The sequence below is a fragment of the Cherax quadricarinatus genome, chromosome 36 (genome assembly GCF_038502225.1).
Source record: "Cherax quadricarinatus isolate ZL_2023a chromosome 36, ASM3850222v1, whole genome shotgun sequence".
NCBI classification, from domain to species: Eukaryota; Metazoa; Arthropoda; class Malacostraca; order Decapoda; family Parastacidae; genus Cherax; species Cherax quadricarinatus.
The window spans coordinates 6,412,772-6,436,021 of record NC_091327.1 but is presented as its reverse complement, the minus strand read 5'-3'; the positions used below and the strand labels follow the sequence as shown (position 1 = coordinate 6,436,021).

At 38.9% G+C, this 23,250-nt stretch overlaps 1 protein-coding gene across 2 annotated transcripts in view; it reads right to left on the bottom strand.

Moving 5' to 3' along the window:
- Positions 1-23,250, bottom strand: part of LOC128691314 (DNA-dependent protein kinase catalytic subunit) — a 1,096,584-nt gene that overhangs the window by 783,744 nt on the left and 289,590 nt on the right. For both annotated transcript variants that reach the window (XM_070091676.1, XM_070091677.1), the window contains exons 14-15: positions 18,856-19,026; positions 12,787-12,937 (exon numbers count right to left, since the gene is read on the bottom strand). In XM_070091676.1, the coding sequence (XP_069947777.1) occupies positions 12,787-12,937; positions 18,856-19,026 (322 nt within the window). The remainder of the gene's footprint in view (positions 1-12,786; positions 12,938-18,855; positions 19,027-23,250) is intronic.

Below are 23,250 nucleotides of genomic sequence, written 5' to 3'. Positions count from 1 at the left end.
ATTTTCTGCATAATATTTACGCCACACATTGCCCTTTGACAGGACATCTCCACTGCCTCCAACCGCCTCCTCGCTGCTGCATTCACAACCCATGCTTCACACCCATAGAAGAGTGTTGGTACTACTATACTTTCATACATTCCCTTCTTTGTCTCCACAGATAACGTTTTTTGACTCCACATATACCTCAATGCACCACTCACCTTTTTTCCCTCATTAATTCTATGATTAACCTCATCCTTCATAAATCCATCCGCCGACACGTCAACTCCTAAGTATCTGAAAACATTCACTTCTTCCATACTCCTCCTCCCCAATTTGATATCCAATTTTTCTTTATCTAAATCATTTGATACCCTCATCACCTTACTCTTTTCTATGTTCACTTTCAACTTTCTACCTTCACACACACTCCCAAACTCATCCACTAACCTTTACAATTTTTCTTAAGAATCTCCCATAAACACAGTATCATCAGCAAAAAGTAACTGTGTTAATTCCCATTTTGTATTTGATTTCCCATAATTTAATCCCACCCCTCTCCTGAACACCCTAGCATTTACTTCTTTTACAACCCCATCTATAAATATATTAAACAACCATGGTGACATTACACATCCCTGTCTAAGACCTACTTTTACCGGGAAGTAGTCTCCCTCTCTTCTACACACCCTAACCTGAGCCTCACTATCCTCATAAAAACTCTTTACAGCATTTAGTAACTTACCACCTATTCCATATACTTGCAACATCTGCCACATTGCTCCCCTATCCACTCTGTCATATGCCTTTTCTAAATCCATGAATGCAATAAAAACATCGCCATCTTTATCTAAATACTGTTCACATATATGTTTCAATGTAAACACTTGATCTACACATCCCCTACCCACTCTGAAACCTCCTTGCTCATCTGCAATCCTACATTCTGTCTTACCTCTAATTCTTTCAATTATAACCCTACCATACACTTTTCGTGGTATACTCAGTAAACTTATTCCTCTATAATTTTTACAATCTGTTTTGTCCCCCTTCCCTTTACATAAAGGGACTATACATGCTCTCCGCCAATCCCCAGGTATCTTCCCCTCTTTCATACATTTATTTATTTATTCGTGCATACCTGAATAAATTTACTTATTTACTTACTTCGATTCTGTCGACTGAGCACAAGAAACCTATTTCAACTACCCAATAAAGTGGTCAGAAATTGGCAATTAGGCCAATTTCACACAAATTTCAACAGATGCCAATTTCAAAACAGGGTCCAGAATAAACAATGCAGACATTCCTGGCACTAAAATAACATTTTCTCTGTTTATTAGCCATGGCTCCAGGCCCCTCTTATATTACTCTAGCTCACCATTTGGAATTCTTATTCACACAAAAAATAGAAGATTTACTTTCATGCAGACTACTGCATTATTGTAATAATTGTATAAATAATGTCAACCCATTCTTGACTGCGTATTGGAATATGGACTGGCAGGCACACAGGTATTAGACAGTGATGTCATTTGTTTACTCTTGAACATCACTAAAGAATAGAACATTTCCGTTACTTTGAGCTCAGCTTCAAGGTACTTTTCATTGTGAAAGCAATTAAAATCATATCTATTTCTGTAATGTATCTTCCATTCAATCAAATGAGACCAAAAAAACGAGAATACAACAATAAAAACCATACGAAAATATACCACTATTGGGCCACTAATGGCAGACAAGTGAACTCCATTTTTTATGGTCTGATTTCTTTCATTTTTGTTGTATGTTAAGAAGTATCTCTCCATCATACATTGCCTATGTTTCAATAAGATAGCTCAACAAACAACTGAGAGAAAAAATTATAATTATCATAATAATAATAATACATGTATTTACTACAAGTACATGCACATGGTATATAGGCCTAGCTGACATCAGTGACATACTACTACAGTGGACCCTCAACCAACGGCATTAATCCGTTTCAGAGAGCTTGCCGTAAGTCAAATTTGCAACATTGGTCAAATTAAGTTTCCCCATAAGAAATACAGTGGACCCCCGAGTTTCGTGATTAATCCGTTCCAGAGAGCCTGCCGAAGGTCGAAATTCACGAAACTCGAAACCATTTTCCCCATAAGAAATGGAAATAAAATTAATCTGTTCCAGACACCCAAAAATCTTAAAATAAATTTTTTTTTTTCAAATTAAATAAAGATTTACATAATGAAAACAATCAGAAATCAAGTACATGCATTTAAAATAAATAATAATAACATTACACTTACCTTTACTGAAGACTTCTGGGTGGATGGAATATGGGAGGTGGTGACAGGAGGAAGGTGTACACTATTGTCTGGAAGGAGAATCTCCTTCATGTTGCAGATACGGCTTGTTTCAGCTTGGTCAGGGTGATACTTTTCAACAAAACTTTGCAACTCATTCCACATATGTCCTTAATCACTGAAGAAGGCACCTCATCCACTCCCTCTTCCTCCTCCTCTGAAGCAAGTTCCTTGGCTGTTGTCTGATGCTGTTCCAGTTGAAGCTCTTGCAGTTCGTCAGTGATTAGCTCTTCCCTGTGGTCCTCCACCAACTCTTCCACATCCCCGTCACTCACTTTATTTACCAAAGGGCTTGCACTAGCTTTCCTTGGGTCCATGATGACTTATTTAGCAGTTGCAAACACAAAAAACGATGGATTATTATGAAATGTATTGTATGAACCCGCGGGGTGATGGTCACGTGTTGGTAAACAATGGCACACTGAGCGAGAATGGCGTGGGAGACTGGCTTTGTGTACGCGGTGACGGGTGGACGGGTACCGTACGGTCGCCGAAACACGAGTTTTTCACGAAACTCGAGGCCAAATTTTTCCAAAAAAACTCGCCGAAGATTGAATTTCACGAAAGTCGAGGCTGCCGAAACTCGAGGGTCCACTGTAATGGAAACAATTAATCTGTTCCTGACGCCCCAATGGAAAAAAAAAAAAAATTACATGAAATATACATTTCCCTACACCAAAACGAATGGGACATGCAAAATCAACAATAATTAAATGCCACTTACCATTATTGTGGAGCTGTTGATGAGTGACAAGACAGTAGGAGGGAAGATGATGCAGGTGTTTTGTTTGGAAGGGAAATCCCTTTCCATAAATACTTGAGGTACCAAATCCTTTGGTGGGGTTACCTCCCTTCTTGGTGTTTTAATGCCACTAGGACCAGCTTCAGAGTCACTGGACCCCTGTCTCACAAAAAAACTGTCCAGAGAGCTCTGTTTCTCACGTGCCCTTAGGATTTCCCTAAAATGGGACACAAGAATGTCATTGTATGTGTTGCCAATATGGCTTGCAACTTCTGTGACAGGATAAAATTCATTGATAAATGCTTGCACCTTTGTAAACATTGAACACATTTCCCTAATCCTTGACGAAATCATCTTCCTCCATCTCTCTTCATCCTGCTCTGAAGAACATTCCTGAGATGTGATCTATTGCTGTTGCTCCTGAAGCTCTTGCAGATCTACAGTGGTTAGTTCTTCCTCGTCGTTCTGCACCAACTCTTCCACATCCTCGCCACAAACCTCCAACCCCAAGGACTTCCCCAATGACACAATAGCTTCCATTACTGGCATAGCCTCCTGGGGGTTAGCCCCAAACCCTTCAAAATCCCTCTCTTATACACATTCTGGCCACAGTTTCCTCCAAGCAAAGTTCAAGGTCCTCTTAGTCACTCCCTCCCAAGCCTTACTCCTAAGGCTTACACAACTGAGGCTATTGAAGTGATCTTTCCAAAACTCTCTTAGGGTCAACTGAGTGTCTGAGGTCACTTCAAAGCACTTTTGAAACACTGCTTTTGTGTAGAGTTTTTTGAAGTTTGAAATGACCTGTTGGTCCATGGGCTGGAGGAGAGGAGTTGTATTAGGAAGCAAAAACTTCACTTTAACGAAACCAAACTCCCCTGCAATTTCTTCCTGCAAGCTGTGAGGATGAGCAGGAGCATTGTCCATTACCAGGAGGCACTTGAATGACAATTTCTTTTCCTGGAGGCATTTTGTCACAGTGGGGCCAAACACACCATAAAACCAGTCCAAGAAAAATTCACTAGTGACCCATGCCTTACTGTTTGATCTCCATAGCACACACAAATTACCCTTGACAATATTGTTTTTCTTGAACACTCTTGGAGTTTCAGAGTGATACAACAATAAAGGCTTCACTTTGCAATCACCACTAACATTACTGCACAACATTAATGTCAGCCTGTCTTTCATAGGCTTATGTCCTGGGAGTACCTTTTCCTCTTGATTAATGTAGGTCCTGTTTGGCATTTTCTTCAAAAACAGGCCTGTTTTGTCACAATTAACCCTTCGACTGTTTAGGTCGTATATATACGTCGTACGCGCCACTGTTTCAGACGTATTCATACGCGTAAATTCTAGCAGCTTCAAATCAAGCAGGAGAAAGCTGGTAGGTCCACATGTGATAGAACGGGTATGTTTGGTCAGTGTGCACCACATAAAAAATCTTGCAGCAGGCAGTGCATAATGAGAAAAAAAACGAGAGGTTTTTTGGATTAAAACGCCAACTTTGAGGTGTATACATGTATTCGTATAGTATTTATCACTGTATTCTCATTTTCATGGTCTCAAGTGATAAAATGGAAAACATATTACAGAAATAGAGGTGATTTTGATTAGTTTCACGAAGAAAACGACCTTGAAATTGAGCTCAAAGTAGCAGAAATGTTCGATTTTTGCCAATGTTCAGGAGTAAGCGAATTACACCACACATCCAATACACGTCAACTGGGGAGTCTAATGTTCTTTTACTAGTGCACTGATATTATTTACACCATTTTTACAATAATGCATTAGTCTGCATTACAGTAAATTTTGTATTTTTTGTATGAATACAAAATCAAAATAGAAAGCAATAGTAATATAAGAGCAGCCTAGAGATGTGACTAATGAAAAGAGGATATGTTATTTTAGTGCCAAGAATGTCTGTTTATTCTGGACCCCATTTTGAAATTAGTATCATTTTTTAATTTGCGTGAAATTGGCCATTTTGCCAATTTCTGACCACTTTATTGGGGAGTTCAAATTGGTAAATGAGCAGTTTCTTGTACTCAACTGATAGAAAAAATGGAGGTTAAAAAAATAGCTATGAGTTTCGTCAACTGGAACAACGGAATTGGCAAAATACAGGGCTCAAATTCGGCAAAATCATCGATGCATATATGTCGCCGAGACTGATAACTTTGCGGGAGCGTAATTCCGTGAGTTTTTGACCAAATTTCGTACTTTTGGTGTCATTACCACCGGGAAAAGATTCTCTATCGTTTCATAAGAAAAAATATTTTTTTTTTCACAAAAATTTTGCGACATAGAATGACAGCTTCAGAAAGGGGCTTGTGACAGTCAAAGGGTTAAACACTTGTTCAGGTTTTAAGTTTTCAATCTCTATGTATTCCTTAACCCTTTCAGGGTTTCCGACGTACTAGAATGGCTTACGCACCAGGGTTATTGATGTACCAGTACGCCTAAATTCTAGCACCTTCAAATCTAGCAAGAGAAAGCTGGTAGGCCTACATATGAAAGAATGGGTCTATGTGGTCAGTGTGCGCAGTATAAAAAAAAATCCTGCAGCACACTGTGTGTAATGAGAAAAAAAAACTTTGACCATGTTTTTGGTCTAAAACAGTGACTTTGCACTGTATTTTCATATGGTATTTATGGTTGTATTCAAGTTTTCCTGGTCTCATTTTATAGAATGGAAGATATATTACAGAAATTGAAATGATTTTGATTAGTTTCGCAATGAAAAGTACCTTGATATTGAGCTCAAAGTAGCAGAAATGTTCTATTTTTGCCAAAGTTCAAAAGTAAACAAATCATACCACACGTCCAATACACGTCAACTGGTGAGTCTAATATTCTTTCACAGGTGTTCTGATATTATTTATACCATTTCTACACTAATGCAGTAGCCTGCATAACAGTAAATCTTCTATTTTTTGTGAGAATAAAAATTCAAAGTGGAAAGCAGAAGAAATGTAAGAGGGGCCTGGGGACATGACTAATGAACAGAGGAAATGTTATTTTAGTGCCAAGAATGTCTGTCATGTTTATTCTGGACCCTATTAGGAAATTGGCATCTTTTGAAATTTGTGTAAAATTGGCAAAATTGCCAATTTCTGATCACTTTATTGGATAGTTGAAATCGGTAAATGGGTAGTTTCTTGTACTCATTCGATAGAAAAGATGAAGTTTTAGCGAAATGTTATGATTTTTGTCGACTAGTACACAGGAATTGGCCAAAAATAGGGCTCAAAGTGGGTGAAATCGCTAATGCGTAAACATCGAGACCGCTAACATCGCAAGAGCATAATTCCGTAAGTTTTCCATCAAATTTCAACCTTTTGGTGTCATTATGATCGGGAAAAGATTCTCTATCTTTTCATATGAAAAAATAATTTTTTTTTTCCAAAAAATTTTCGACATTCAACCTGAAAGGGTTAAAATCCTTCACATATTTTTCAGCCACTTTTTTGTCTGAACTGGCTGTCTCACCATGCCTTGCCACACTGTGTATGCCACTACGAATCTTAAATCTCTCAAACCAGCCTTTGCTGGCCTCAAATTCAGCAGCAGCAGCACTATTTTGAGGCATTTTCTTAATGAGATCATCATGCAACTTCCTTGCCTTTTCACAAATTAAAGATTGAGAAACACTATCTCCTGATAATTTTTTTTTTTTATCCATACCAACAAGTCTCTCTACACCTTGGATTATTTGCAGTCTCCGTTTTGAAAACATACTTGAACCTTTCGCAACAACAGCTTCCTTGATTGCCTTTCTGTTCGCCAAGATAATACTGATGGTTGAATGTGATTTGTTGTATTGCCTTTCCAACTCAGACATACGCACTCCACTCTCGTATTTTTCAATTATCTCTTTCATTTCCATCGTAATTCTCACCCTTTTTAACACAGGCTTGGCACTAAGAGCTTTCTTGGGGCCCATGGTGGCTTATTTAGTGGTTACAAGCACTAAAAACACTGGAATAATCCAAAATATATGGCAGGCACACGTGGAATCGACTGCAACAGCTTGTAAACAATGGCACACCAAGTCTTGGAGTGGCTGGGCCCGCCCAGGCCGCGCTCCCGGCGCATGGACACGTTCCGGACGAATGTTGTTGGTAGAGTTTTTCGCCGTTGGTAGAGACTTTTTTTTTAATGCCAAAAAGCGCCGTTAGACGAATTTGCCATTACATAATGCCACCGTTAGTTGAGGGTCCACTGTATATAGAAAGCCCCTTGTTATGCTAAGCATTTCAGGCAAATTAGGTCAGCATCCCAGGATAACACCCACGCCAGTCCACTAACACCCAGGTACCCATTTACTGATGAGTGAACACAGACAACAGGTGTAAAGAAACATGCCCAACATTTCTACCTCACCTGGGAATGACATATTTATCAAATATCATACATGGCTAGCCAAAGCCAGGTACTAGAAATAAGCCACTTTGTTTGACTTTTTGGGGTTATCCAAGGTTCTCTACACATATGCTGCTGTGTGAGATTATATATGCAGAGAAAAAAGCTTTTTTGTTTCAGTTTTATGGTGCAGTACGAGTGTTTATCACAGTTAGCCCTCTGGTATACTTCATTTTCTATAATACAAGCCCCCAAGACAGGGATAGGAGAATGGTACTTATATCCCATATCCTCTTCATACCTCCATCGAACTGCTCGGTATTATGCCAAATATTATTCATTCTGGAGTATTTAACATGTTTTAATGTTATTTATATTGTTTATTATGTTATTATGTCATATTAAATCAATTGTGATAGGCAAATAAGCCATAGTGTTGATATTAGCATAATAATAAAGCTTATTCCTCTGCATCACGAGACTGAGCTCATGGCAACCGACAGTGGCTTCAAAGCCACCTTATCTTTAATGGACAATGTACTGTGTAGGTGCTTTACACAATGAAAAGCATTTCTTTAATTCGTTGGAACCAAGGCTGGGGCTAAATGCAAGCAGGTTATAACAATAAATGGAGAAAAAGATACTAGAATGGCTTATGCAGCAAGTAGAGCCACCAAACAGTACAAGCAAGTTGGTGTAGCAACCCTGGAAATTTGAAATTATGCTAGGCGAAATTAGTGCTGAATAACTGATAGAACTGGATATCTGACTGCCGGATTTGTGATGGCGGACCTGTAATAATAATAATAATAATAATATTATATTAATACATTGGAACCTCGGTTTTCGTCATCAATTCGTTCCAGAAAGTATGACAAAAAACAAATTCAACGAAACCTGAAGCAATATTTCGCAAAAGAAATAATGAAAATCCAATTATTCAGTTCCAGACACCCAAAAATATTAACAAAAAATACGTTTTAGAGAGAATAACTATAGTTTTACATACAGAACACAATGAGAAATAAATATAAAGGACTAATAAAATGGGAAAATGAACATTTATATCACTTTTACCTTTATTGAAGACTTTTGTTAGCATATGGGAGATGCGAGGACAGGAGCGGGAGGAGGAGAGGTTATTGGTTGGAAGGGAAATCACCCTCCATAAGGACTTTAGGTGTCAAGTCCCTATCCTGGGTTACTTCCCTTCTTTGTCTTTTACTGGCACTGGACCCCTGTCACACAAAAAATCTGTCCAGACAGAGTCTGTTTCTGGCATCTCTTTAAGATTTGCCTAAATTGGAACAAGGAACTGTCATTGAACATGTTAGAGACATGGCTTGCAACAGTTTTGTTAGGGTGATATTTATCCACAAAACTCTGCAACTCACTCCACTTTGCATACATGTCCTTAATCACAGAAGGCACGTTCTCCCCTCTCTCTTCCTCCTCCTCCTCTAAAGGAATTTCCTCCGCTGCAACCTGTTGCTGTTCCAGTTGAAGGTGTTGCAGCTCTTTAGTGGTTAGCTCCTCCCTGTGGTTGCCCACCAACTCTTCTACATCTTAGTCACTCATATCCAACCCCATGGACTTCCCCAAAGCCACAGTAGATTCCACAACAAGCATAGGGTTGTAAGGGTCAGTCTCAAACCCTTCAAAATCCTTATCTTGGACACATTCTGGCCACAGTTTTCTCCAAGCAGAGTTAATTGTCCTAGAAGTCACTTCCTCCCAAGCCTTATCTATAAGGCTTATGCAATTGAGGATACTGAAGTGATTCCTCCAGAACTCTCTTAGGGTCAATTAAGTGTCTGAGGTCACTTCAAAGCACCTCTGAAAAACTGCTTTGGTGTAGAGTTTTTTGAAGTTTGAAATGACCTGCTGGTCCATGGGCTGGATGAGAGGAGTGGTATTAGGGGCCAAAAACTTCATTGTGATGAAACTAAACTCCTCCAACAATTGGTCTTCCAAGTCTGGAGGATGAGCAGGAGCACTGTCCATTACCTGGAGGCACCTGAGTGGCAAATGATTTTCCAGGTATTTCTTCACATTGGGCCAAACACTCCACTGACCCACTCAATGAAAATTTGCCGCATGACCCATGCCTTATTGTTACCCTTCCACATCACACACAATTTACTCTTGATGACATTATTTTTCTTCAACACTCAGGGATTTTCAGAGTGATACACCAGTAAAGGCTTCACTTTGAAATCCCCACTAGTGCTACCACAGAACAAAACAGTTAGCCTGGTCACAGACCGGGCCGCGGGGGCGTTGACCCCCGGAACTCTCTCCAGGTCTCCAGGTATCCTTCATAGGCTTGTGTCCTGGCAGTGCCTTTTCCTCCGGAGTTACATAGGTCCTCTTTGGTATTTTTCTTCCAAAAGAAGCCTGTTTCATCACAATTGAAGACTTGCTGGAGGAGGAATCCTTCAGCCTTTACATACTTCTTGAATTCAGCAACGAATTCTTTAGCCACATGTTTATCCGAACTTGCAGCCTCGCCATGCCTTAACATACTGTGTATGCAAGATCGCTTCTTGAATTTGTTGAAGCAGCCTCTGCTGGCCTAAAATTCACTAACAGCAGCAGTCGTTCCAGGCATTTTCTTTACGAGATCTGCATGCAACTGCCTTGCCTTTATGCAAATTATCGCCTCCACAACACTATCTCCCGCTAACTGTTTTTTGTCCACACCAACAACAAATTCTCAACATCTTCAATTGTTTGCGATCTCTGTTTCATTACCACATTTATTCCTTCATTTCTTTTTTCATCGCCAGGATGGAACTGATCGCTGATGAGGACTTCCCGTACATCCAGGCGAGATTAACCCCACATACACCACTTTCGTACTTTGCAACGAGTTCTTTCTTGAATTCTATCGATTTTCTCGCCTTCTTTATCGGAACTTTCTTTGGCCCCCATGGTGGCTTATCTAGCAGTCGCAAGCACAAAATACAATGAATTATTACGATATGTTTTGGATGAACGCACAGGGTAATGCTCACTCGACGAGAAACAAAGCCAGACTGACTCAGAATGTGTGGGATGCTTTGTGTGGGTGCGGGCAGGCAGACACGTTCAGTACGGCAGACTGACGAAAACCGAGGTGATGAATGAAAACTCTGACAAAATTTTGATGAAAAAGTCATCAAAAACCAAATTCGATGAAAACCTGGGCAAACAAAAACCGAGGAGGTTGCACTGTACAATATAATAGTAATAATAACAACAATATGTAATAATAGCAATAAGAAGAAACTTCAGAAAGCTGCCATTAGTTGGTGCCATGAGCAGCAAAACATTTGGTGAGCAGTGCACATGTTTACCTCACTGTGGAAGGAGATTTTATCATGATTTCCTTCCATTTTCTGCAGTTATTTTGGCAAATTTCTTGTTTCTAACCATGGGTCCTAAGAAAGTAAGTGCAAGGACAGTGCTTAGAAGAAAAAGATGATAATGTCCATGTAATTAAAGCATGAAATCATATATAAACACAAACAAGGATGGAGGAGTGTAGCATTAAGAGTGTAGCAAGTAAATCAAGTGAAAAGTGAAATAAAAAAAACAAAAAAACAATTCTAGCAGTTAAGTTCAGCGATGAAGTGTAGCAAGTAAGTTAAGCGATTAATCAATAGGAAAAAGGACAAGAAACTAACTCCTCCAATGTTGTTGTTGGAGGTTTATAAGGCCACCGACAACATACACTGCCCTGCCTATCTTCCACCACCCTCAATCTCTGCCAGCATCTGCTCCAAGGTAAGTGTGTATACGTACTTTATACATACAATAACCACTTAATTTCTTTACATTTTCTCTATTATGTTTTAATATGTTTTTATACAATATTTCTTATTAATAAATTTTGTACATTGTTTTAGTGTTTTCCTTATGAAACTAGCGATCTAGTGCAGTTAGTCTCACAAACACTCTGCTTTCTCTTATATGTAGTCAGATATGTAGTCAGAGCAGGAGGGGGAAATGGCTGCTGCTGCCGCCACCACTAGTCATGTATGTATTGACATTTTATTTATTCTAGAGTATATATCATGTTTCTATGTTATTAACATTGTTTATTGTCATATTAGATGAACTGTGATAGATAAATAAGCTGTAGAGTTGATATTAGCATCATACTGAAGTATTTTGTCCTGTCTCCCAAGAGCAGGAATTCCGCTCGAACGGATTAATGGCATTTCAATTAATTTAAATGAGGAAAATTGATTCGACATATGAGCTAAGTGGGTTATGAGCTAGGTCATGGAACAGATTTAACTTGCAAGTCAAGATTCCACTGTATTTCTGCTACTTTGAGCTCAGTTTCAAGCTAATTCCAGTCCTGAAACCCATCAATATCATCACTACTTCAATGATGTCTTTTATCCTATCAAACAATACCAAGAAACAGCCAATGAAACCATACAAACTATCCTAGAAAACACCCCAAATTCACTATTATAAACCAAACACATGGTCAGAGTTCTGCTTTTCCCATCATGCACCATGAGCTCAGTTTCAAGCTAATTCCAGTCCTGAAACCCATCAATATCATCACTACTTCAATGATGTCTTTTATCCTATCAAACAATACCAAGAAACAGCCAATGAAACCATACAAACTATCCTAGAAAACACCCCAAATTCACTATTATAAACCAAACACATGGTCAGAGTTCTGCTTTTCCCATCATGCACCATGTGGAGCAGGATTTTTTTCATACTGTGTACACTCACCGTGCAGACCCATTCTCTTACATCAAGGCCAAATTATACAGATCACAGTTAATCTGAGTGAGCTGAGCTCATGACATCAAACTATGAGGGATCCTGGCCTCAGTAACACAGTGATTCATGACAACAGCTAAAAGGCTTCAATGATACTCAGAGCTGCAACATCTCTATGCTTTGGTCATGCTCAAACTACTGTAACAGAAAAACATCAAAATGTTTTCCTTAAGTAATTCTTTTAATTTTTTTTTAACACGTCAGCTGTCTCCCACCGAGGCAGGGTGACCCAAAAAAATAAAGAAACACTTTCATAGTCAATCACACATAATCACTGATAGAACAGTTTACATGTCACTCCAAATAAAAATTATCTCAAACCCCTCCTTTAAAATATGGGCACTGTACTTCCCACCTCCAGGATTCAAGTCAGGCTAACCAGTTTTCCTGAATCCCTTCACAAAATATTTTAAATACACACATTTTAAATATTTTTTTAAATATATATTCAAATTCAGGAAAAATTCCAAGAAACAGTGTTGTAAACAATGTTAGAAAATTACTGAATCTTGGTACAATTATTACAATCACAAAGTAAAATATAAAAACTTATTGCAGCACCCCGGGAACGAAGGTATGGCAGGAGAAGGGGCATGACCAATGGTAAATGTTGCTGTAGCATATCATGAGGTAACTGCTCAGTCCACACCTGAAGAGCTGACACACACACATCTGCTAGTGGTAAGTAACTAACACCAAGCTGCAAAGCCATCTGCAAACCACGAAAAAAAAAAAAAACAGTAATATCAAAGGTGTTTTTCAATGTCCAGAGCTGTAGTTAACTGAACAACTGCGCTAAATAGTATTAGGTAGGTAGGTAGGTCCTAACTTGGTGATTGAGCAGGTACTCAAGATATGGTGCTAAGAGTGGTTTACTAAGCCTTTCAAAATACTGCATTAGAAACACTTTAATAGCATATGGTTTTTATTATTAAATTAAAAAAAAAATTTGCTAAACCCATAGGTTGACCACCATATTTAATCATGCTACACCACATGATTAAATTTGTTCAGATTTTTCTATAATAAATGTTATAAAATAAATGTGTGTCCCTGACTACCTCTTATCTGTTTCTAGCACATGCAGCAGCTCCTGCCACTTTTCATCTTAATATACACAACTGCTTCAGTTTTCACTGATTTTATTATGAAAAAAAAAGTTCACCAACAGCCAGGCAAGTCAGATTGTGCAGCAAACAGCAGACACAGAATTGTGCCTTCCTTGCTCTTTGAGATTAATGATCCACATGGATTTAGCACTCCATAAAATAAAGCAATTCCCACAACAAAGTTATCATCTACATATAGGAAGACTGCTTTCAAATACAGCTTTCAGCTTCTCTTAATACTTGCTTCTTCCAACCTATTGTCTCATCTTCTGCATTACTACTTTCACCTATCTTTTCTCTGGGGTCTGTAGGATACAAATCCATCTGATTCCAATCATTAACCCTTTGAGGGTCCGTAATTCTACGGCTTTGAAGCCAGGATCAGTGCCATAGTTCTATGTAACGAGTTCAGCTCACTCAGATAAGCTGTCAGCAGTAAATTTCGGCCTAGATATAAGAGAATGGAATGATGCAGTAAGTGTGCGCCACATAAAACAAACCCTGCAGCAAGCAGTGCATAATGAGAAAAAAACTGCCACTGTGTATCTGATTAAAAACAACAACATTGCGGTGTATTTTCATATGGTTTTCGTGGTTTTATTCTCAGTTTCTTGGTCTCATTTGATAGAATGGAAGGTAGATTACAGAAATTGACAAGATTCTGATGGATTTTAGAAGAGAAAATAGCTTGAAATTGCACTCAAAGTAGCAAAAATGTTCGTTTTTTGCCGATGTTCAAGGGTAAACGAATCATGTCACACATCCAATACACATCAACCGGTGGGTCTGATATGCATTTATGAATGCACTGATATTATTTATACAGTAATTCCAATATTGCATATCAGTAACTGTTATATATTTTGTGAATAAAAATTGTGTGAATGAAAAATCAACATGGAATTCATGTGTAAAGTCTGCAAACATAACTAATAAACAGAGTTAATGTTATTTTAGTGCCAGGAATGTGCCTGCATTGTTCACTGTGCACCCCATTTTGAAATTGGCACATATTGAAATTTGAGCGAAATTGGCGAATTAGCAATTTCTCTTCACTTTATTGGGTAGTTGAAATAGTTGCTTGGGCGATTTCTTGTGCTCAGTTGATAAAATGGAACACATATTAGTGAAATAGCTAAGAATTAGGTCTGATAGAACAATGTAATTGGATGAAAATAGGACCCAAAGTGGGCAAAATTCGTGAGAGCATAATTTCATAAATTTTTTATCAATATTTCATACTTTTTGTTTTATTAGCTTCAGAAAAAGTTTTTCTACCATTTCACAAGAAGTATATATTTTTTCAACCCATTCAGGATCCAGACTTCCGATCAGAAACGTGTCCACAGGGGTCCATGAATTTCAAAAAAAAAAAAAAAAAAAAAAAAAAAAAAAAAAGGAAAATTTTTTTATGAAATGGTAAAGAATCTTTTTCCTAGAGCAATACAACAAAGTACAAAATATGATGGAAAATTGATGAAATTATGCTCACAAATTTTGCTGCATCAGTGATTTTGCCCACTCTGATTGCCATTTTTGGCCAATTACGTTATTCCAGTCAACCAAATTCTTAGCTATTTCACTAGTATTACTTCTATTTTATCAAGTGAGCACAAGAAATCGCCCGGTCAACTGATTCAACTACCCAATAAAGAGATGGGAAATTGGTAATTTGTCCAATTTCACACAAAGTTCAAAATATTTTAATTTCAAAATAGGGTCTAGAATAAACAATGCAGGCATTCCTGGTATTAAACTAATATTCCTCTGTTTATTAGTGACATTTTCAGGCATCACAAATTAATTCCATTTTTATTTTTTATTCATGCCAAAAATAGAAAATTTACTGTTATGCACTACTGCAATAATTGTATAAACAATATCAGTGCATTCATGAACGTACATCAGACCCACCAGCTGATGAATATTGGACGCGTGACATCATTTGTTTACTCTTGAACATCATCAAAAATCGAAAATTTTCGCTACTCTGAGCCGAGTTTCAAGCTATTTGCGGTACTAAAACCAATCAAAATCATCTCTATCTCTGTAATATATCTTCCATTCCATCCAATGAGACCAAGAAACCAAGAATACAACTGTAAAAAACATATGAAAAAACATTGCAAAGTCGTTGTTTTAATCCAAAAATACGGTCACAGTTTTCTTCTCATTATGCACTGCATGCTGCAGGATTTGTTTTATGTGGTGCACACTTACCACATAGATGTATTCTATCACATCCAGGCCCAAATTGACCACTCACAGCTGATCTCAGTGAGCTGAGCTCATGGCGCAGAACTATGGCTTGGACCTTGGCTTCAATGCTGTAGAACTATGGGACAGACCCTCAAAGGGTTAAATTCTTGGACCTGTGGGGAATTTTTGGATTAGGGGTCTGGACCCTCAAGGAGTTAAAATGGCCAGTCAGCAGACCATTATGGTCTAAATTCAGCAACATTCAACATTTTACATTAGCATTTACTCTACTACTTATTTCCTTGCTTTTCCACAAACTATGACAATGCATTATTGTGCTCATTTTATTTCCTTTCATTCATTATGTATGTCCGTGAACTAACTTGGTTTGAGTAGTTGTAGCTGTGACATTTACAGAGAACTTTAGTGAACTAGATCACTCAGCGCCAGAACCAGTAAGAAAGCAATGATTGACACTGACAGACAGACACACACACACACACACACAGGTGCCAGAGTGGGCGCCTGTGACGAGCGGGGTTCCACAGGAGTCAGTAATAGACTCCGAAGTGTCCCTGTTTGCAGATGATGTGAAGCTGATGAGAATCCAATCAGATAAGGACCAGGCAGAAATACAAAGGGATCTGGACAGGCTGCAGACTTGGTCCAGCAACTAGCTCCAGGAGTTCAACCCCACCAAGTGCAAAGTCATGAAGATTGGGGAAGGGCAAAGAAGACTGCAGATGGAGTACTGTCTAGGGGGCCAGAGACTACAAACCTCACTCAAGGAAAAAGATCTTGGGTGAGTGTAACACTGGGCACATCTCCTGAGGTGCACCTCAATCAAATAACTGCTGCAGCATATGGGTGCCTAGCAAACCTAAGAACAGCATTCCGACATCTTAATAAGGAATCATTCAGGGCCCTGTACACTGTGTAAGAAAGGTTCATATTGGAGTATGCAGCACCAGTTTGGAACCCACACCTAGCCAAGCATGTAAGGAAACTACAGAAAGTGCAAAGGTTTGCAACAAGACTAGTCCTGGAGCTAAGGGGTATGTCCTACAAGGAGAGGTTAAGGGAAATCGACCTGACGACACTGAAAGACAGGAGAGAAGGGGGGATTTGGTAACGACATATAAAATACTGAGAGGAATCAATAAGGTGGAGAGAGACAGAATGTTACGGAAATGGGACACAGCAACAAGGGGTCTCAATTGGAAGAAGACTCAGATGAATCACAGGGATGTTAGGAAGTATTTCTTCAGTTCACAGAGTTGTCAGGAAGTGGACTAGTCTAGGAAGTGATGTAATGGAGGCAGGATCCATACATAGCTTTAAGAAGAGATATGATAAATCTCATGAAGCAGGAAGAGTGACCCAGTAGCGGCCAGTGAAGAGGCGGGGCAAGGAACTGTGACTCAACCTCTGCAACCAAACCTAGGTGAGTACAAAACACACACACACATAAGACAGTTTCCCTGAATCCCTTCACAAACTATTACTCTGCTCACACTCCAACAGCTCATCAGGTCCCAAACTCCATTCGTCTCTATGCACTCCTATAATATGCTCACACATGCCTGCTTCATGTCCAAGCCCCTTGCACACAAAACCTCTTTTACCCCCCTCCCTCCATCCTTTCCAATGATGACCCCTACCCCTCCTCCCCTTCACCACAGACTTGCACACCTTCCAATTTATCCTATTTTGCTCCATCCTCTCTAATGACCAAACCACCTCAACAACCCCTCTTCAGCCCTCTGAATAATACTCTGAGTAACTCCACAGCTCCTCTAATTTCCACACTTTGAATTCTTTGCATAATATTTACACCACACATTGCCCTTAGACACAACGTCTCCATTGCCTCCAGCCTCCTCCTTGCTGCAGCATTTACAACCCATGGTTCACACCCATTTAAGAGTGTTGGTACCACTATACTTTCGTACGCTCCCTTCTTTGCCTCCATGGATAACATTGTCTCCACAGAAACCTCAATGCACCTCTTTTCCTTTATCAATTCTATGGTTAACCTTGTCCTTCATAAAACTACTTGCTGACATGTCTATTCCAAAATATCTGAACACATTCACTTCTTCCGGAACAGAATTCTTCCTCCGTAAGCCATGCGTGTTGTAAGAGGCGACTAAAATGCCGGGAGCAAGGGGCTAGTAACCCCTTCTCCCGTATAAATTACTAAATCTAAAAGAGAAACTTTTGTTTTTCTTTTTGGGGCCACCCTGCCTTGGTGGGATATGGCCGGTGTGTTGAAAGAAAGAAAGATTCACTTCTTCCATACTCCCTCCCTCCAATGTGATATCCAATTTTTCTTTACCTAGCTCGTTGATACCCTCATCACCTTACTCTTACCTACGTTCACTTTCAACTTTCTTCCTTTACACGCCCTCCCAAACTCGTCCACTAACCTTTGCAACTTCTATCACATCAAGTTGTAATAACCAGCATCACTTCAATTATTAATGTCAAAAGACTTGCATAAAAATTCCCTTAGATCCCTACAGGTACCTTAGCAATTATAAAAACTACAGCAAAAGTAGAGGTGCCTAAGCCATAAGAAAACTGTTAAAAATGTTTTTCAAAATAAGAAGCATGCCCCAAGCTACACAGAGGAAGGAGGGAGCATGAGTACCTGTGAACAGGTATGCATGGGTAAGATGCAACTAACTTGGCTTGAGGAATGTGTTTACCAAAAACAAACTACTGTGCAAAATTTGAAGACTTCCATATGTATTTATGCCTACAACTGCCTACACACACTTATCTACTACACTATTAACTTTTCTCTAATCTTCCATTCAACTCATGCCATTCTGTAGCTATCCATGTTCTGCCACACATCTGTCATGCCATTAAAAACGGTATAAATTTAGTTGAGAGATTCTGTATAATCAGGGGTTCAAATCCATGTCATTTTCTTGCCCCATGGAAATACTTTCAATTAGTAGACATGAGTTAACTTTTAACCCTTAAACTGTCCAAATGTAGATCTACGTTCACGTGCGAGGGGCTCTGAACGTAGATCTACGTTTTTTTACATGCTTTCAAATGGGGAAAATAAAAGTCAGAGCGCTATGCGCGTGAATGTAGATCTACATTTGGACAGTTTAAGGATTAATCTGGAAACAAGACAACACACACAATACAAGAGTACTGGCAAAGATAACAATATATTTTAAGAAGTTATCTTATCTATTAAGAAAAGTGTGCAATATATATAGGTACAGAATTAGATATACAGCATTTATCAGAGCCTAAATAATGTACCAATAACTAAACTACAAAGAAAACGGGCACTAACCTGTAATGCAGCCGCCAGTTGTGGAAAAATGTCTTGGACTATGCGGAGGGGCAGCTTAAGAATAAGAGTTAAGCAAGAGGCCAGAAGTTGATCGCGATACTGACGGCAACGCTGGAGCAATTCTCTGATGTAGCTGGTTAGTAGATGAATGACACTCTCCACTTCAGGCTCCTGTTACATCCATTCAAGTCATCAATACAAAGTATTTATGTCAATATTTTTACATAAATACATAATTTTTTTAGTAACACAGAAGCACAAATAAAGTCAATAAAATAAAAAATATAGAGAAATTGAGAAAATATAGTAAATGGGGAAGGGGAGAATAAAAGTAAGAGGAACAAAATACAGTGGACCCCCGACCTACGATATTAACCCTTTGACTGTCGCGGCCGCATATATACGTCTTACGAGGTACCGTGTTTGACGTACAGTGGACCCCCGCATAACGATATTAATCCGTTCCCGAGAGCTCATTGTTATGCGAAATTATTGTTATGCGAATGAATTTTCCCCATAAGAAATAATGGAAATCAAATTAATCCATGCAAGACACCCAAAAGTATGAAAAAAAAAATTTTTACCACATGAAATATTAATTTTAATACACACAAACTGAAAAAGGCATGCACAATTACATGACACTTACCTTTATTGAAGATTTGGTGATGATTGATGGGATGGGAGGAGGAGAGAGTCTTAGTGTTTAGAAGGGGAATCCCCTTCCATTAAGACTTGAGGTGTCAAGTCCTTTTCTGGGGTTACTTCCCTTCTTCTTTTAATGCCACTAGGACCAGCTTCAGAGTCACTGGACTTCTGTCGCGCAACATATCTGTCCATAGTGGCCTGTACCTCTCGTTCCTTTATGACTTCCCTAAAGTGTTTCACAACATTGTCAGTGTAATAGTCACCAGCACGGCTTGCAATAGCTGTGTGAGGGTGATTTTCATTCATAAGGTTTGCACTTTCAGCCACATTGCACAGATTTCCTTAATCTTTGTAGTAGGCAACTTCTTCAATTTCTCTCTCCCCTCCTCCGAACCAGTTTCCTCAGGTCTGGCCTCTTGCTGTTGAAGTTGATCTAGCAGCTCATCAGTGGTTAGTTCTTCATTGTCCTCCTCCACCAACTCTTCCACATCATCCCCACTAACCTCCAACCCCAAGGACTTTCCCAATGCCACAATGGATTCCTCAACTGGCATACTCCTCTCAGGGTTAGCCTGAAACCCTTCAAAATCCCTTTGGTCTACACATTCTGGCCACAGTTTCTTCCAAGCAGAGTTCAAGGTCCTCTTAGTCACTCCCTCCCAAGCCTTACCTACAAGGTTTACACAATTGAGGATATTAAAGTGATCTCTCCAAAACTCTCTTAGAGTCAGTTGAGTTTCTGAGGTCACTACAAAGCACCTTTCAAACAGAGCTTTTGTGTACAGTTTTTTGAAGTTTGCAATAACCTGCTGGTCCATGGGCTGCAGGAGAGGAGTGGTATTAGGAGGCAAAAACTTCACCTTAATGAAGCTCATGTCCCCATAAAGTCGCTCTGCCACGTCTGTAGGATGACCAGGGGCATTGTCTAACACCAGGAGGCACTTAAGGTCTAATTTCTTTTCAGTTAGGTAATCTTTCACATTGGGGGCAAATGCATGGTGTAACCAGTCATAGAAAAAGTTCCTAGTGACCCATGCCTTACTGTTTGCCCTCCACAGCACACACAAATTAGCCTTGAGGATATTCTTTTGCCTGAATGCTCTGGGAGTTTCTGAGTGATACACTAATAAAGGCTTCACTTTGCAATCACCACTAGCATTGGAACACATCAACAGAGTAAGCCTGTCTTTCAGAGGCTTATGTCCTGGGAGTGCCTTTTCCTCATGAGTAATGTAGGTCCTGCTTGGCATTTTCTTCCAAAACAGGCCTGTTTCATCACAATTAAACACTTGTTCAGGTTTCAGTCCTTCACTGTCTATGTACTCCTTGAATTCCTGCACATATTTTTCAGCTGCTTTGTGGTCCGAACTGGCAGCCTCACCATGCCTTATCACACTATGTATGCCACTACGCTTCTTAAATCTCTCAAACCAACCTTTGCTGGCCTTAAATTCACTCACATCATCACTAGTTGCATGCATCTTTTTAATTAAATGCTGATGCAACTTCCTAGCCTTTTCACTTATGATCACTTGAGAGATGCTATCTCCTGCTATCTGTTTTTCATTTATCCATACCAATAAGAGTCTCTCAACATCTTCCATCACTTGCGATCTCTGTTTCGAAAACACAGATGAACCTTTGGCAAGAACAGCTTCCTTGACTGCCGTTTTGCTGCCCACAATAGTAGCGATGGTTGATTGGGGTTTATTATACAACCTGGCCAGCTCGGAGACATGCACTCCACTTTCATACTTATCAATGATCTCTTTCTTCATCTCTATAGTAATTCTCACCCTTATTGCTGTAGGGTTGGCACTAGAAGCTTTCTTGGGGGGCCATGGTCACTTATTTTGCAGATAAAATCACCAAAAACACTGCAATAATACGAAATGTTCCGATTGTATGCTTGGATGTTACCGCAGAGGCTGGCTGGTAAACAATGCTACCAGCGGAACATGTGAGGCTGGCTCAGGCCGCACATTAGACGCCTCTTGGATGAACAGCGTTGAGCGGAGTTTTTTAGCGGTATGCGAGGCAAAATCTTAGCGATAAAATGTATCGGTATGAGGATTTAACGTTATGTAAGGCCAACGGTATGCGGGGGTCCACTGTATATATACTCATAAATTCTAGCGGCTTCAAATCAAGCAGGAGAAAGCTGGTAGGCCCAGTTGTGAGAGAATGGGTCTGTGTGGTCAGTGTGCACCATATAAAAAAAATCCTGGAGTACGCAGTGCATAATGAGAAAAAAAAAAACTCCGACCGTTTTTTTTAATTAAAATGCCGACTTTGTGGTCTATTTTTGTATAATATTTTTGGTTGTATTCTAGTTTTCTTGGTCTCATTTGATAAAATGGAAATTATATTATAGAAATAGAAGTGATTTTGATTGATTTTACTGTAAAAAGAACCTGGAAATCGAGCTCAAAGTAGGGGAAATGTTTGATTTTTGCCAATGTTCAAAAGTAAACAAATGATGTCATTGTCCAATAAATGTCCAACTAGCCATTCTAATATGCAGTCATAAATGGGTTGATGTTATTTATACAATTATTACAATATTGCAGTAGTCTGCATAATAGTAAGTCTTCTATTTTTTGTTTGAATAAAAATTCAAAATAGAAAACAAGAGTAATAACAGAGGGGCCTGGAGACATGACTGATGAACAAAGAAAATGTTATTTTAGAACCAGGAATGTCTGCATTGTTCATTCTGGATCTTATTTTGAAATTGTCATATTTTTTAATTTTCGTGAAATTAGCCAAATTGCAAATTTCTGACCACATTATTGGGTAGTTGAAATCGGTAAATGGGCAGTTTCTTGTACTCAATCGATAGAAAAAATGTTGTTCTAAAGAAATCGCTATGAGTTTGGTCGACTGGAACACTGGAATTAGCCGAAAATAGGGCTCAAAGTGGGCGAAATCGCCGATTTGTAAATATCACCGAGGTCGCTAACTTCGCGAGAGCATAATTCCGTCAGTTTTCCATCAAATATTGTTTTTTTGGTGTCATTACAATCGGGAAAAGATTCTCTATCATTTCATAAGAAAAAATAATTTGTTTTTTTTTTAAATTTTGCGACACCAGTAGACACCTCAGGATTGGGGGTTGCAACAGTCCATCTTAAGACAAAATGATCGTAGGTTGAATTAATTTTCCACATAAGAAATAATGGAAATCAAATTAATCTGTTCCAGATATCCCAAAGTATATAAAAAAAAATATTTTTATCACATGAAATATACATTTTCCTACACACAAAAAAAAAGACATGCATAATATATATTATTGTGTAATGAAGAATAAATGACACTTACCTTTATTGAACATCTGTTGATGAGTGATGGGATGGGAGGGGAGATGATGGAGGTTATTATTTTTGGCAAGGGGAATCCCCTTCCCCCCTTCTATTAGGAATTTAGGTAGCAAGTCCTTTTCTGGGGTTATTTCCCTTCTTCTTTTAATGCCACTGGGAACAACTTGAGAGTCACTGGACCTCTGTTGCACCAAAAATCTGTAAACAGAGCTCTGTACCTCTCGTTCCTTTAACCCCTCGACTGTCGCAACCATAAATCCTGAGGTGTCTCCTAGTGTCGCAAAAAAAAAAAAAAAAAAAAAAAAAAAAAAAAAAAAAAAAAAAAAAAAAAAAAAAAAAATCTAATGAAATGATAAAGAATCTTTTCCCAATTGTAATGACACCAAAAGAACAAAATTTGATGGAAAACTGACGGAATTACGCT